The sequence below is a fragment of the Saccostrea cucullata genome, unplaced genomic scaffold (assembly GCF_032062105.1).
Source record: "Saccostrea cucullata isolate Sc308-1 unplaced genomic scaffold, CSIRO_AGI_Scuc_v1 ctg3323, whole genome shotgun sequence".
Lineage (NCBI taxonomy): Eukaryota > Metazoa > Mollusca > Bivalvia > Ostreida > Ostreidae > Saccostrea > Saccostrea cuccullata.
The window spans coordinates 1-12,589 of record NW_026930025.1 but is presented as its reverse complement, the minus strand read 5'-3'; the positions used below and the strand labels follow the sequence as shown (position 1 = coordinate 12,589).

Below are 12,589 nucleotides of genomic sequence, written 5' to 3'. Positions count from 1 at the left end.
TATTATAGCAATTAAAATTTTAGAGTACCAGCAAAACGCCAAAATAAGCTCAAATTATCACCCGGTTAACGGTATTGATTGGGTGTATATGTACAATGTTTTATGTCCTGTTGGAAAATAGTGCACTCGTCACCACGTAATTTTAATGTTTCACGACACTCATGGCCATTGAGCAGTAAAGGATCGTTCGCCTGTCTTAACCTCAATATTTAGGGTAACCTCTGCAGGACCCACAACTTCCTTTTCAAAGTTCCTAGAGCTGTGCGAAAGAACAGTTGCTACCTTTTTTATCGACTTACGTCAGTCGCAACAGGCCCGTGGCCCATACACCCGACCTTCTGAACAAGGAGTGAGTGCTCTACGCTCTACCGAATGAGACACTGTTTTCTGTAAAAGAAGACATGAGCAGAAAACTTATACGGCACAGTGATGTCTTTGTAAATTTTGCAATGAAGGCAAAGACAATTCTGTGTATATACGAGAGCTGTTCAATTAATAATGTCCTGAACTGTATGATAGACAATACAGATATCATATGACATTAAGCTTGACTTTCTCGCATTATCTGATTATTGAATCTTTAATGAATATATTTTTGCGACCATTTTTTATCACATAGTTTTATTTTGAGCAGCTTGAAAACAAGGACTATTCGAGACACTGCATTATAAATGAATGGTAAAGAATCAGTAAACTAGAGTGAAAATAAAAGCTTCTTTAGAGCTGCTGTAAAACTCCTTGGGAAGTATTAACTGAAATATGTATAATTTACAGCAATCAATGCCTGTTTTATAGACAAATGAGCAGGTGGATTTCAATGATAAAAAATTAATAATGGGCATCAAGAATGGGTACCGTCCTTGCCAACAAAGATTATAACAACTCATGTACAATTTATGACATTTACAGCAACCAATGCCTGTTTTATAGACAAATGAGCAGGTGGATTTCAATTAAAAAAAATTATATAATGGGCATCAAAGAATGGTACCCTCCTTAAATTGCCAACAAAAAATTATAACAACGTATGTACTGATTGCTAAACTTCAAAAAATAATATCTGATGATGTATGATATAGCGAATTTGATAGACATCATTTCGGGAGTAGTTTACACTGTTTTTAAGAAAGATTTGACGGTAAAAAAACCCTTAGTACTCAAAGGTCACCCTATATTTTGAAAAATGAGTGAAACGACCACAGCGAGTACGAATGTCTTAACAACTATTTCAAAATATAGGTTATTGTAGTTATCCACGTTTGTTTGAAATTCAAACAGATAATGAAACTTGAATCTTTTGATTAAAACCCCCAAAACAAAATTTACCATAACATGTACTTGACAAAAACGGCGAAGGTCTGACAAGAGCAAAGGACTGCAAGAGCACAAAGACATATTTTTATGCAATTTTCGTAAACATTAGTGGTATTTATTGTTCAAAATACGTATTTGGGGAGACAGATTAATTTCTGGAGGAGTCTAGAAAGCAAAAAGATCGAAGGTTTATCGGTATTGGAGGAAGGACCCAGAATCAGGAATCTTCTACATTTAATTTCTTCATGACGGCATCCAAACCGGCACGCCCTGAAGAGAAAAGGAGTTTTGGGGATAAATAGATTGTTTGTTGTTGTTTTTTTTTTTTCATATTAACAATATTCGCCAGATCCTTGAACTTTTGACTAGCTTCTATTTCCAAACTTGAAAAAAAAACCTTTCAGAAGGAAGAAACAAGTCAAGGAAATCATAGGATCTGCAATTTTCCAGTATACAAAAGGTCATACCCAAAAATGAATTCTAAAAACAATCGGAAATCGGATTAAAAAAAATGTTACGGACATGTAATTTAATTAAAAAGAATATTATACAATTATTGCTGGTTTTTGAGGTCAATACAATGATTTAGCCATCTGAGGAGTACAATATTCACCGAGCCCGAAGGGCGAGGTGAATATTTTACTTCGAAGATGGCTAAATCATTGTATTGACCGAAAAAACAGCAATAATTGTTTTATTATATGATTCACTGATAAAATGATACAGCTCATTACTTGTTTGCATTTTTTTTATTAAGTCCTAGCCAAATACAAGAGAGAAGCAGAATTAAAATGTGAATAAACCTTACCAGTCGTATCAATTTGAAATGTTTTTTAAAATCAATTTTAGTTGCCATAAAGAAATATATATTGTCAGTCTTTTTTTAGGATAGATTTTGAAAGGAAGGAGCATTATCAGGAAAAACTGACTGCCAAAAAGTAAAAAAAAATTGTTGTTCAGTAAAAGTGTTGGAGGGGGGGGGGGGTCCCTGCATCCCCTCTTACCACCCTCACCTAAAATATATATTCGCTTATGTTTTGTTCACATGAAAATAAAAATCATAGTCGTTTAAATAGCTTTCTAAAAAAATTTGTATCAATTTAGAATTTCCCAATCTATTTTTAGATCAATGTAGAGGAAATAAATCCTTGTATTGACCTGGAACGTCACGTGCAGGTCAATACAGCGTAATATTTTTCTAACATAGTTGGATCTCAGCCAATCAGAGAGATGGAAATTATTCAATCATATAATAAAATAAGTTAAATGCTTAAGATTAATCATTGAAAAGCTCTTTTGCTTCTATCCCAGCACCGAGGACATTATTTATTGAATAACCTTCGTAGAGCAAAATACAAAATCCCCAACAACCTACCAACCAAAAAATTTATCCTGAATCAGGAGAGGTCAAGCAAACATTATTTCAAAAATGGTCCAGCTTAGAATCTTTTTAGTGGTACCTATACTGCCTTCAAAATATTATTGTAGTCAAAATTCTCGATCTGACACACGTTGGTCAGTTACAAATTATCAGATGTTCATGATTTTGTATCAGAATGAAAGAAGATTGTTTACCGTTTAACAAGCTTAAATGAATGGTAAATAAAACATGGTGTAAGAAAACGGAAGTTATGTGAATGGTCAAATTAACCTTTCACACAAAATCAATAAATGATTTAACTTTGAAATCCTGTGTGTGAAAGAATCAAAGTTTGTATGATATCTAAATAAGGGGACTAGAGAAACGTAACGATGCTTGTGGTGATTTTCTTTTTCTTTGCATTAAAAGATTTTGGTAAGTAGTGAATGATTTTTTTCTATAAGCATTTAAGCATTTCTTTTCAAAATATTTAAATTGCTCTATTTTATATTATCCTTACATGTATAACTTATCTAATCAATCTCCAAGATACAGGCCATTAGATATTTCCCTCGAAAATATAATAAATATGATACAAATATAATCATAATATTTATAAAATACTTACCTACAGTTGTTTTGCAGGTTATGTTAGCTCAGAAATATAGAAAAGAGATTACTTTCATGACGGAACTACTTTTAAAGATCCTTCCTTCTTCGCTGCAATTAAAATTGATACTGAATGTGCCATCTTGTGTCAGAAAGAAGCTTGCTTTTCGTTCACTGTCTTCAATCACACCTGTAGAGGATATAGAAGAATATTTGATTATTTGGAGAGCTCGTATTTAGAATCTGGAGCAAGACATTTTAGAAAAAGTGAAGGTAAGTCAGAACCCGCTCCAAATAAAAAAATAACACTTACAAACTCAGGTGATCTACTTATAGAAGACCAACATTTTCCATTATCATAACATTTTCCACTGAATATGACTTACACATTGAAAAAAAAACTATCCAATGTATGGTATCCAATGTTAAACTATACCCAAAATGACGCTTACTCCATTTGTCTACATTACTTAGATATATATGTTGAACATTTGTTGTCGTATTTTGTAGACTGTCATGAAAATGGATACACCCAACTTAGTTCGGGTAATTCATGTTATAAAATTTATGAAGACCAGATGAACTGGACAGAAAGCGAGAGAAGGTGCAACTCGGACGGTGGATTTCTCGCCAAATTGGACAATGTTGATAAACTAAACAGCATACAAGTAAAGGCAATTCTGAAAAGTAAGTACATTACCATAGGCCTATACAAACCGTGCGGTCGCCCGCGTGACGCAGTGGTAAGAATTTCTGCTCTCGAGTCGCGAAGTAAGGAGTTGATTCTTACGTACATGTAGCAGGTTCAAATTCCACTATAGGACGTTGGGAACGGTCCTTCGGAGGAGACAGTATAAACCAAGGTCTCGCAGTTTGATCCCTCAATGCACAATGGCCTTGAGTGCAAAGTACAGGACAAAAGTTGCAGTTCTCCACCGGCAAGTGGTAGCGTCTTCATACGGGAGACAATAAACAATATAACATACAAACAAACAAACCGTTCGAAATTTTACAAAGAAAAGGCTTGTCCTGTAGAAACAAATTTTCAGCGTGTAGAAGTCCACACAACGTGTCCAACTTTGAACGCTATCAAATAATTGGTTTGTTAAAATAAAACTAACGCTTCAAACTTTTATACCTGAAACAACAGTAAAATCATGTACATGAAGGTTATTCTATATATTTATTCAATTTTATCTTTAGATTTGACCCACCTTGAGTACTGGACTGGTCTTCAGGAGAAAGAAATGATTGGTCAATGGAAATGGGTCAGTGACCAGGATGTTTTATCGGCCAGCAGCAGTCTTTGGAGTGTAGATGAACCCAATGGCGGCGGTTCTGAAAATTGTGTTGGGATTGAGCGAAATGGGGGTCTTTTCGACAATCCTTGTGGAGAAAAACTTGCTTTTATTTGTGAAAAATAGGATTTTTCTGGTTTTATGAAAAATTTAACTATTTACACTTAGTTATACAATGGAAGCTATTTAAAATTATAAACTATACACTTAAGGTTACGTTCTAGTCATTGTACATTTTCTATGTACATGATAATATGCAAAGATAATTTTGTTCGTTTAATAAAATTAATCTATGGTGTTCTTGGTGAAATGTTGAATAAGTTGTATTTTTCAGAATATTGTGTTATTATTTATTACGCATATGAGGGTTTGTTGAAAAAAATACTGTTTTCATCTTATTGGTCAGACTTCTTTTCCTCAGAATCTCTAATTAAAGTGGAGTAGTGTGCAAAAATATATACGAGAATTTTCATTAAAATCAACAGCATAAAAACTTAAGACTTTTCAAGTTTATATACAACCATTCCCAAGAATAAAAGTATCGGCCTTTTTTATATCATTTACATGCAACTTTTTCAATAAAGATGGAACTCATGAATCTTTACTAAACCTATATATTGATCATAAACAAAATTATTTGGTTAAAAACATCTTGTTTATACACACAAGCACTCTGAATTTGATATAAAAAAATGCTTGAGTTTCTGATTGACAAAATATATGAAGTGGTTTTTAGAGGCCAGGTCTTCCATCAATCTTTTAGAATTCCCATGGGTACCAATTATGCCCCATTATTAGCGAACCTATATTTTAGTATTCATGCATGTCCCAAACCTTATACTTGTGAAGAAAAAACACTTGCTTTGGTCTTCAGCTCTTGACATTTAGATTTCATTTGTCAATATATACACAGGAGTTCGCTAATTAATCAATAAATTTTACCGAAAGTGTCAGGTAAAAAAAAGTGTAATACCTATAATAATAACGCGTTTTTTTTTTTTTATTTACCGCAATTTTTGGTAAATTGATAGGTACGAGAACTCCTGTTGTCTAAAAGACATGAGTTTGAAATAAAAAATACCACAGAGTCTGACATGCACATCTATTTGATATTTAGTCCATGTATTTTTTTTTCCATTTCACAAAAATAGAATTATGAATTGTTCTATCAGATAATTTTATTTTATTTTTTTTTTTTAATTGTGTAATTCTTAACCGTCTTGGTCAACGCATACAATACAATGTATTGATTATTATCATGATTATATACAATGTACCGTGAGAAGAACATGCAATCATGCATGAGTCCCCACCCCACCCACAAAACACACCTGACACACCCTCCCTCACAATCCCAGACCACGAATACTCTTGGAGCGATTTTTCATCATTCAATGCTATCATATAAAATTTTCTTTATCTTTGAACACTTTTATAAAAAGTATTAGTATGAATTCGCCATGGCAAGAGAATCTGTTTTACACAGAAATGAGTCATTCACATACTTTGATATTTTTAATGGTTATAAAAAGTATAATCTCCCAAAAATATGCCCAATCTTTAAGTGTTCTATGCAGTACTTTTTAGAAAGGTTTGAAAATCAAAGAAAGTAGACTGGCGATCATATAGAAAGGCCAGTCTATAGGAACTCTCCAGTGTTGAAGTTACAAATGGTGTGTCCATGTGTTTATGTTGTTGTTCGACGCCGACTGTCACCCGATTGACAAGTGAAAAACTCTTCTGTACCTTTTTTTCTAAACTGTCGGCAGTATCAGCAGATTTTAATGTTGGTTGGACGCACTCCTGTTGAAAATTTTACTTGGAGGCTTAAAGATATATGAAGAGTGACTAGTCTGAACCGTTTTCCATGAAATTTTCATCACCTCGAGGTATTGCATCAGATTTCATGTGGAATATAAAGATTGTGTCAATACTGATATATACAGTTTTTTAAGTATTAGCTATTTTAACTTTGATCATGTTGATATGTAATTCTTTAAAGAATATTATTTTTTATTAGAGATGGTGTTCATATTTATGTGGTAACTGTAAGCAGGTTATAGCTGCAGATCTGTAGCTCTCCGAAAAATTATATTGATAGACCGAAGAGCTACAGACCCACCCATTGAAAAAACTGTATATTTATTGCGCACAAAAAAGTGCGCTCGGTTCTTGATTAATTCTTCCAAATTCTTACCTCAATTGCAAAAAAGGGAAGATTTTAAAAAATCCTTTCTCCTTTATCAAGTACTCCCCTAGTTGACATCTGAATGAAGCATATTGGACCGAATTATCTTTGAAACCAAAATGGCAGTATAAATAAGCGAAATGTTCTATGATTACAATATCAGGGTCAGGAGGACTATTAACAGCAATTATGAGGAATGTTTGGTTGTGGAAACAGCAAAAGAATATGCTAGAAACATACGGTTAGTAATATTTTGAGATCACAGTTTTAAAAACATAGAGAAATAAGTTGAGAACCGAGCGCACTTTTTTGTGCGCAATAAATATACAGTTTTTTCAATGGGTGGCTCTGTAGCTCTTCGGTCTATCAATATAATTTTTCGGAGAGCTACAGATCTGCAGCTATAAGCAGGTCTGGTACAATCACTAGATTTAGCTACGTATCTTGATTTACCTACATAGTTTTATTTACCTACCTGAGGTAGCTTTATTTAGCTATCATTTCTATAAAAAAGCATATTTCTCAGGGTGTGCGGAAAATATCCTTTTGATGCAGTGATCATTTTCAACTTTGAACTCATCTGATAACAACTCAGGAAAAACTCATTCTTGAAGAAATGTATTTTTCTGCGCAATTGCAATCAAAGTTCTGAAAGTTTTGGGGCTATGGATGACAGTTAGAACAGTTACTCCTTGAATGAAATGACAAAGAAGTCCAGTTCTGTATAGCCACTAACCAAAAGGTTAGGGGTCATACAAAATGCAAATTTAGAATATTATTTTATTTCCCTTCATTTGCAATATCTGTTTATGTCAAAATCAAATCATGACAGTATTTAGATCAACCAGATGGCTTAGCTATCACATTATTGTTATTAATCCCTTGAAGTTTAATTAGTTAATCTCTTAGTCAATTAAGTTGCCTAATTATCTATATCTGAGGCACGACAGGTGTGACAACAATTATCACTCTACCTGTCCATGTCACCTACTCTTTCATTGACAAGACATTTGAGTAAATCACCTTAATTACTTAGATCGACTCAAAAGCAATTATATATGTATATGTAAAATGTTTAAGAAGAGAGAGACTGAGAATGAGATACAGAGTGTGTTAGCTAGAGTTAGGACATGCAGCTAGCAGACCCAGTCTTAGATGTGTATTATATATAATGTACATATTCCTGTAATAAAGACTGGTAAAGACATTCCTACTTATGTCTTAATCCTTGAAGGTTTATGTCAAGGACAGTAACCAAGTCTAATGGTTACTGCGTGACCAAGTGTTGTAGGGTGCACTACTTATTCCGGGTGGACCCCTACCCTCCCCGACGGTCGGTCACAAGGTGGTGGAGAATAATCCGGGTACCTCTTATCTGCAGCGTGCGAGTTTCCCCAAGACGTTAGCCAGCTAGAACCCAAGAAAAGGGACAACTCCTTACACGACAGTTAATGGTGAGTACAGTCACTTTCTTTTGTACACTTCTAGGAACCATTTCTTTATGCTTGTGACACCATTGCATATTTGTATGTTAGGGTTTAGGTGATTAAATAGCAAAAGGTTTATAATGGATTGTTATAGTGAGTGTTCAAGAGAGATCTGTACAGGGACGTTTATTGGTAGTCTTTCACCAGATAATCCCATTTTATCATTCTCGGTCGATTTGGAGAAAAATCTCCTACCGGTTCAAATAAGGCGACATGATCTTTTTGCTCTAGTTGATACTGGTGCTAGTTTTAGTTGTGTGTCTAGGAGTCTTCTTGAAAGAATATTCGGTAAAATTTCCTTATCAAGTATCAAGTGCACGGAATAGGTGTTTGTGGAGAAATTCACAAAATGTTAGGAACTACAGAGCTAACTTTGAATATTAGTGGTCATCAGACATCTCATACCTTTCATGTGTTTGAACTTCTTCATCATCCCGTTATCTTAGGCATTGACCTTTTAGAACAGTACCATGCTAGACTAGACTTACAAGCTCAAATAGTCATGGAAATGGATGAGCTTCATAGCGGAATACCTTGTACTCGTTGCTAAATTTACAACCACAATTAATAAACAGTTTTTATGCAAATTTTCTACACCTGTCAATCCTACACAACTCATCAACAGTCCTGACATATCAACTTAAGAAAGCTCAACACATTACTTACCATTAAACATCTGATATATTTTGTTTAATCTAGATCAACTTCAGTTTTAATTTTCATTCTTCATAAGTTTAGGCATTATGCTAGAGAGGAATAATAGCTGTTCCTTAGTGCTAGTTTTGGAGTACATGGGCCTGGTCTCCAAGCAAATAATTGTACTTAGCTGTTATTGCTCTCCGGTTTACAAAATTACTGAAACTTAAGTTTTTGTCATTCTCAGATAAGTTCAGCAGGTTAGACTATATTCATTCTTGTAGTTGCAGGAATATTATAAGAGTTTAAAATAATGTAGGCTATACTACTGGTTATAGGTCTTATGTTACCCTATGGGTAAAGGTTTTCTACCTAATTTCAATCAGTTTTCTGCATTAATCTTGACAAGTTCTTTAGGCAAGATGATTTGGTCTCAACATTGCATCTATTTCCAGTTGTTAAAATATCATAATGCATCTTAAGGAATGTACTTTAATGTATGTTGTGTACTTGTGAATTTATGTGCCAGCTGGATTAACTCCTTAAACTGCTGGAGAACAGTACAGTACATATAAGTACAAAATGATTGATCTCTGTTTTCAAAATTGCCATCTTAAGGATTGTTGTGTAAGTTGTAGGTTATGGTGTCACATGCATAAGGTTTTTCCTGTTGAGTATTTGATTGTGATTGTACATTTCTTCCATTAATTGATGAGAATTACTGTACCAGCAATTTGGAATTCTCAACAACTTCATGTAGCCTTTCAACTTTAGAAACCACTAAACCATGTTCAACTTAACAATATTGCTTTAAACCATATGACTTTTAAGCAGCTTTTCAGTCCATCGACTCCCTGAGACAATGTGATTTGAGCTTCAAACAAGACAACTACACCTAGCAAGAAAGGAAGTGTATATCCAATACAACATTCAACTCCATTTAGTTAAATGATCACCTTCTAAATATGTGTGTGTACTTGCTGAAATCAACTACACCAATTAACCATCAACACCCAGTGAACATGGTGAAATAAGTGAAATATTACAGTGAATTAGTAGAATAGTCAAAATTGTATGGAAATGTTTATTGTGTGATCCCTGATTCCGAAAGATTCCAATATTCTGCTAAGGATCTCACTTGATTTGCTATTGACAGACAGCTTCCTGTGTGATTTTAAGAACCTAACGATGTCCAAGGACGACAACACAAAGAGCTAGGAATCAGAAACTTTCAAATCAAAAAATTCTTTTCATACTGTGTTGACTTTAATGTTCTTTCATATGACTGTCGACTTTTGATCATACTTTCATTTCATACTATCATTATGCTCATTAGAATGTATATATTTTATTTTTTTTTTAGGGTTTGCTATGCTGCATAGATTATATATACTTACAAATGTATATATAATTACATGACTAGATTCTTATAGTTCTCATTGTCTCCATCCATTTATATTTTAATTTTACAGGAGTAAAATTAGGTGGGCAAGGGGGATGTATAGCCACTAACCAAAAGGTTAGGGGTCATACAAAATGCAAATTTAGAATATTATTTTATTTCCCTTCATTTGCAATATCTGTTTATGTCAAAATCAAATCATGACAGTATTTAGATCAACCAGATGGCTTAGCTATCACATTATTGTTATTAATCCCTTGAAGTTTAATTAGTTAATCTCTTAGTCAATTAAGTTGCCTAATTATCTATATCTGAGGCACGACAGGTGTGACAACAATTATCACTCTACCTGTCCATGTCACCTACTCTTTCATTGACAAGACATTTGAGTAAATCACCTTAATTACTTAGATCGACTCAAAAGCAATTATATATGTATATGTAAAATGTTTAAGAAGAGAGAGACTGAGAATGAGATACAGAGTGTGTTAGCTAGAGTTAGGACATGCAGCTAGCAGACCCAGTCTTAGATGTGTATTATATATAATGTACATATTCCTGTAATAAAGACTGGTAAAGACATTCCTACTTATGTCTTAATCCTTGAAGGTTTATGTCAAGGACAGTAACCAAGTCTAATGGTTACTGCGTGACCAAGTGTTGTAGGGTGCACTACTTATTCCGGGTGGACCCCTACCCTCCCCGACGGTCGGTCACATCTGGTTGACACAATAATAGGTCAGTAATCATTCAGCACAATGTGAAGTAATCAATTGCCTCACCGCACACATGAGAGAGAAGACAGTAATCAAACAATGGAATAACATATTTTGCTCTAAATTGTCCAAACGCAGCAATGTTTAAACTATCTATGCTTTGGATTGTTTTTATAAGCCTCCTTAGTATGAATATTAATAGTCTCTTAATTGTGATTTTTTTTGTCTCTCTTAAATAAAAAAAAAAATTTTGAAAAGGTACATTGAAATAGCTAAATAAAGCTACCTGAGGTAGGTAAATAAAACTATGTAGGTAATTCTACATACGTAGCTAAATCTAGTGATTGTACTGGACCTGGTAAGAACTAAATAAATGTTAAAAAATTAAAAAGTGAATCGAAGCGCTACTTAAGGCTAGGTCTAATGTAAAACCAACATTTAACTAATTACACCTTAACTTTTTCACGACAATTAACATATGTTCAATACTGCAGGAAGAGAGTTCGCTGAATAATTTGTCTTTTCAGATCTCAACATCTATAGAAGTCAGCAATGAAGGTGTCAGAAGTGATGTACTGTAGCTTTCCGGTCTGGTATCCCAAATTCAAACATATTTCTATCAAGAGGTAAGAAGTAATTAAGGACATATGCAAGGTACCTTACCTATTGATAATTTTTCAAGATATTCTAAATTTAAACTTATATTACCAGTACATGTTCTTAAACAAGAAGTCAGCATGAATTACCAGGGGTTTTGAAAATATTTTTTTTTTAATTTTTGCATTATTCAAAGCAAAATGTACAAAAATTACAAAGCTTAGATTCCAGATTTTTTTCACGAAAAACAGTTTTAGAAGAGGTGTACAAATCCATATATAGACATTAAAAATAATGGACACATGTCCTTCATTTAGTTGAACTCGATATCTTCCAACTCCGGGGAAGAGGCAAATAAAGTTCAAACTATATTGCGTATGACCGTAATAATTAGCCCTTTATTCATTTCTGTGAAGCTTCTTTTTTTCTGCAGGACAAATAAATAATGATTGGCAACATTTCTGATTTGTGAAGATTTTTCAGAATTCTAATACATGACATTGAATATCCTTGAATTTATATATATATATATATCATACAATGTATAATCATGTTGAAGTTCTATATTTACAGTATTGTGATACCACTACCTGCAGAATTTTTGGAATACTTACACACAGATGGAGTTGTGTTGCCAGAAGGGTGGGTACATGTACTGTGTGTCATTATAAAGACAGCCTGGATGGTCTTAGATACATGTGTAATTATACACAGTAAAACTCTGTTATAAAGAAGTCACTGGGACCTATGAAGTTACTTCGCTATATCCACAGTGTTTTCCCTAAGAACCAGCAACTGGCCAAATTGACCGCTTCAATTGACAAATATGCCGCTTTGACATGTTTGAAAGAAAAATTTGTTACAAGGTTCACAGAGATTTTTTTCATAAACCTCAGCCCCTAGCCTGGTACAACTGATCTCTAACCTTTTACTTTGAAATAAAGGGAAAACACTGATCCATAATTTGTTAAATCCATATAAG

The 12,589-nt window shown here is 33.7% G+C and overlaps 1 protein-coding gene and 1 long non-coding RNA gene across 3 annotated transcripts; both read left to right on the top strand.

The window, feature by feature from the left end:
- The first annotated feature begins 3,066 nt into the window (after positions 1-3,066).
- On the top strand, positions 3,067-4,707 carry LOC134282746 (CD209 antigen-like protein 2). The gene is made up of 4 exons (XM_062765147.1): positions 3,067-3,109; positions 3,380-3,556; positions 3,794-3,970; positions 4,487-4,707. The coding sequence occupies exons 1-4, from the start codon at positions 3,067-3,069 to the stop codon at positions 4,705-4,707; spliced, it is 618 nt and encodes a 205-aa protein (XP_062621131.1).
- Positions 4,708-6,259: 1,552 nt separating this feature from the next.
- Positions 6,260-12,250, top strand: LOC134282744 (uncharacterized). Of its 2 annotated transcripts, none has more exons than XR_009995344.1 (3): positions 6,260-6,470; positions 11,538-11,636; positions 12,181-12,250. It is a non-coding gene; the product is annotated as an uncharacterized LOC134282744 (long non-coding RNA). The 2 variants fall into 2 exon arrangements; XR_009995345.1 differs by having other exon boundaries at positions 6,260-6,507.
- The last annotated feature ends 339 nt before the right edge of the window (positions 12,251-12,589 follow it).

Excerpts from the sequence above, each read along its gene's own strand:
- LOC134282746 (XM_062765147.1), top strand. The coding sequence starts at position 3,067 with ATGCTTGTGGTGATTTTCTTTTTCTTTGCATTAAAAGATTTTG. Across the intron at positions 3,110-3,379 it reads CTTTGCATTAAAAGATTTTG|ATCCTTCCTTCTTCGCTGCA; the intron begins GTAAGTAGTGAA and ends CTACTTTTAAAG. Across the intron at positions 3,971-4,486 it reads AGTAAAGGCAATTCTGAAAA|ATTTGACCCACCTTGAGTAC; the intron begins GTAAGTACATTA and ends TTTTATCTTTAG.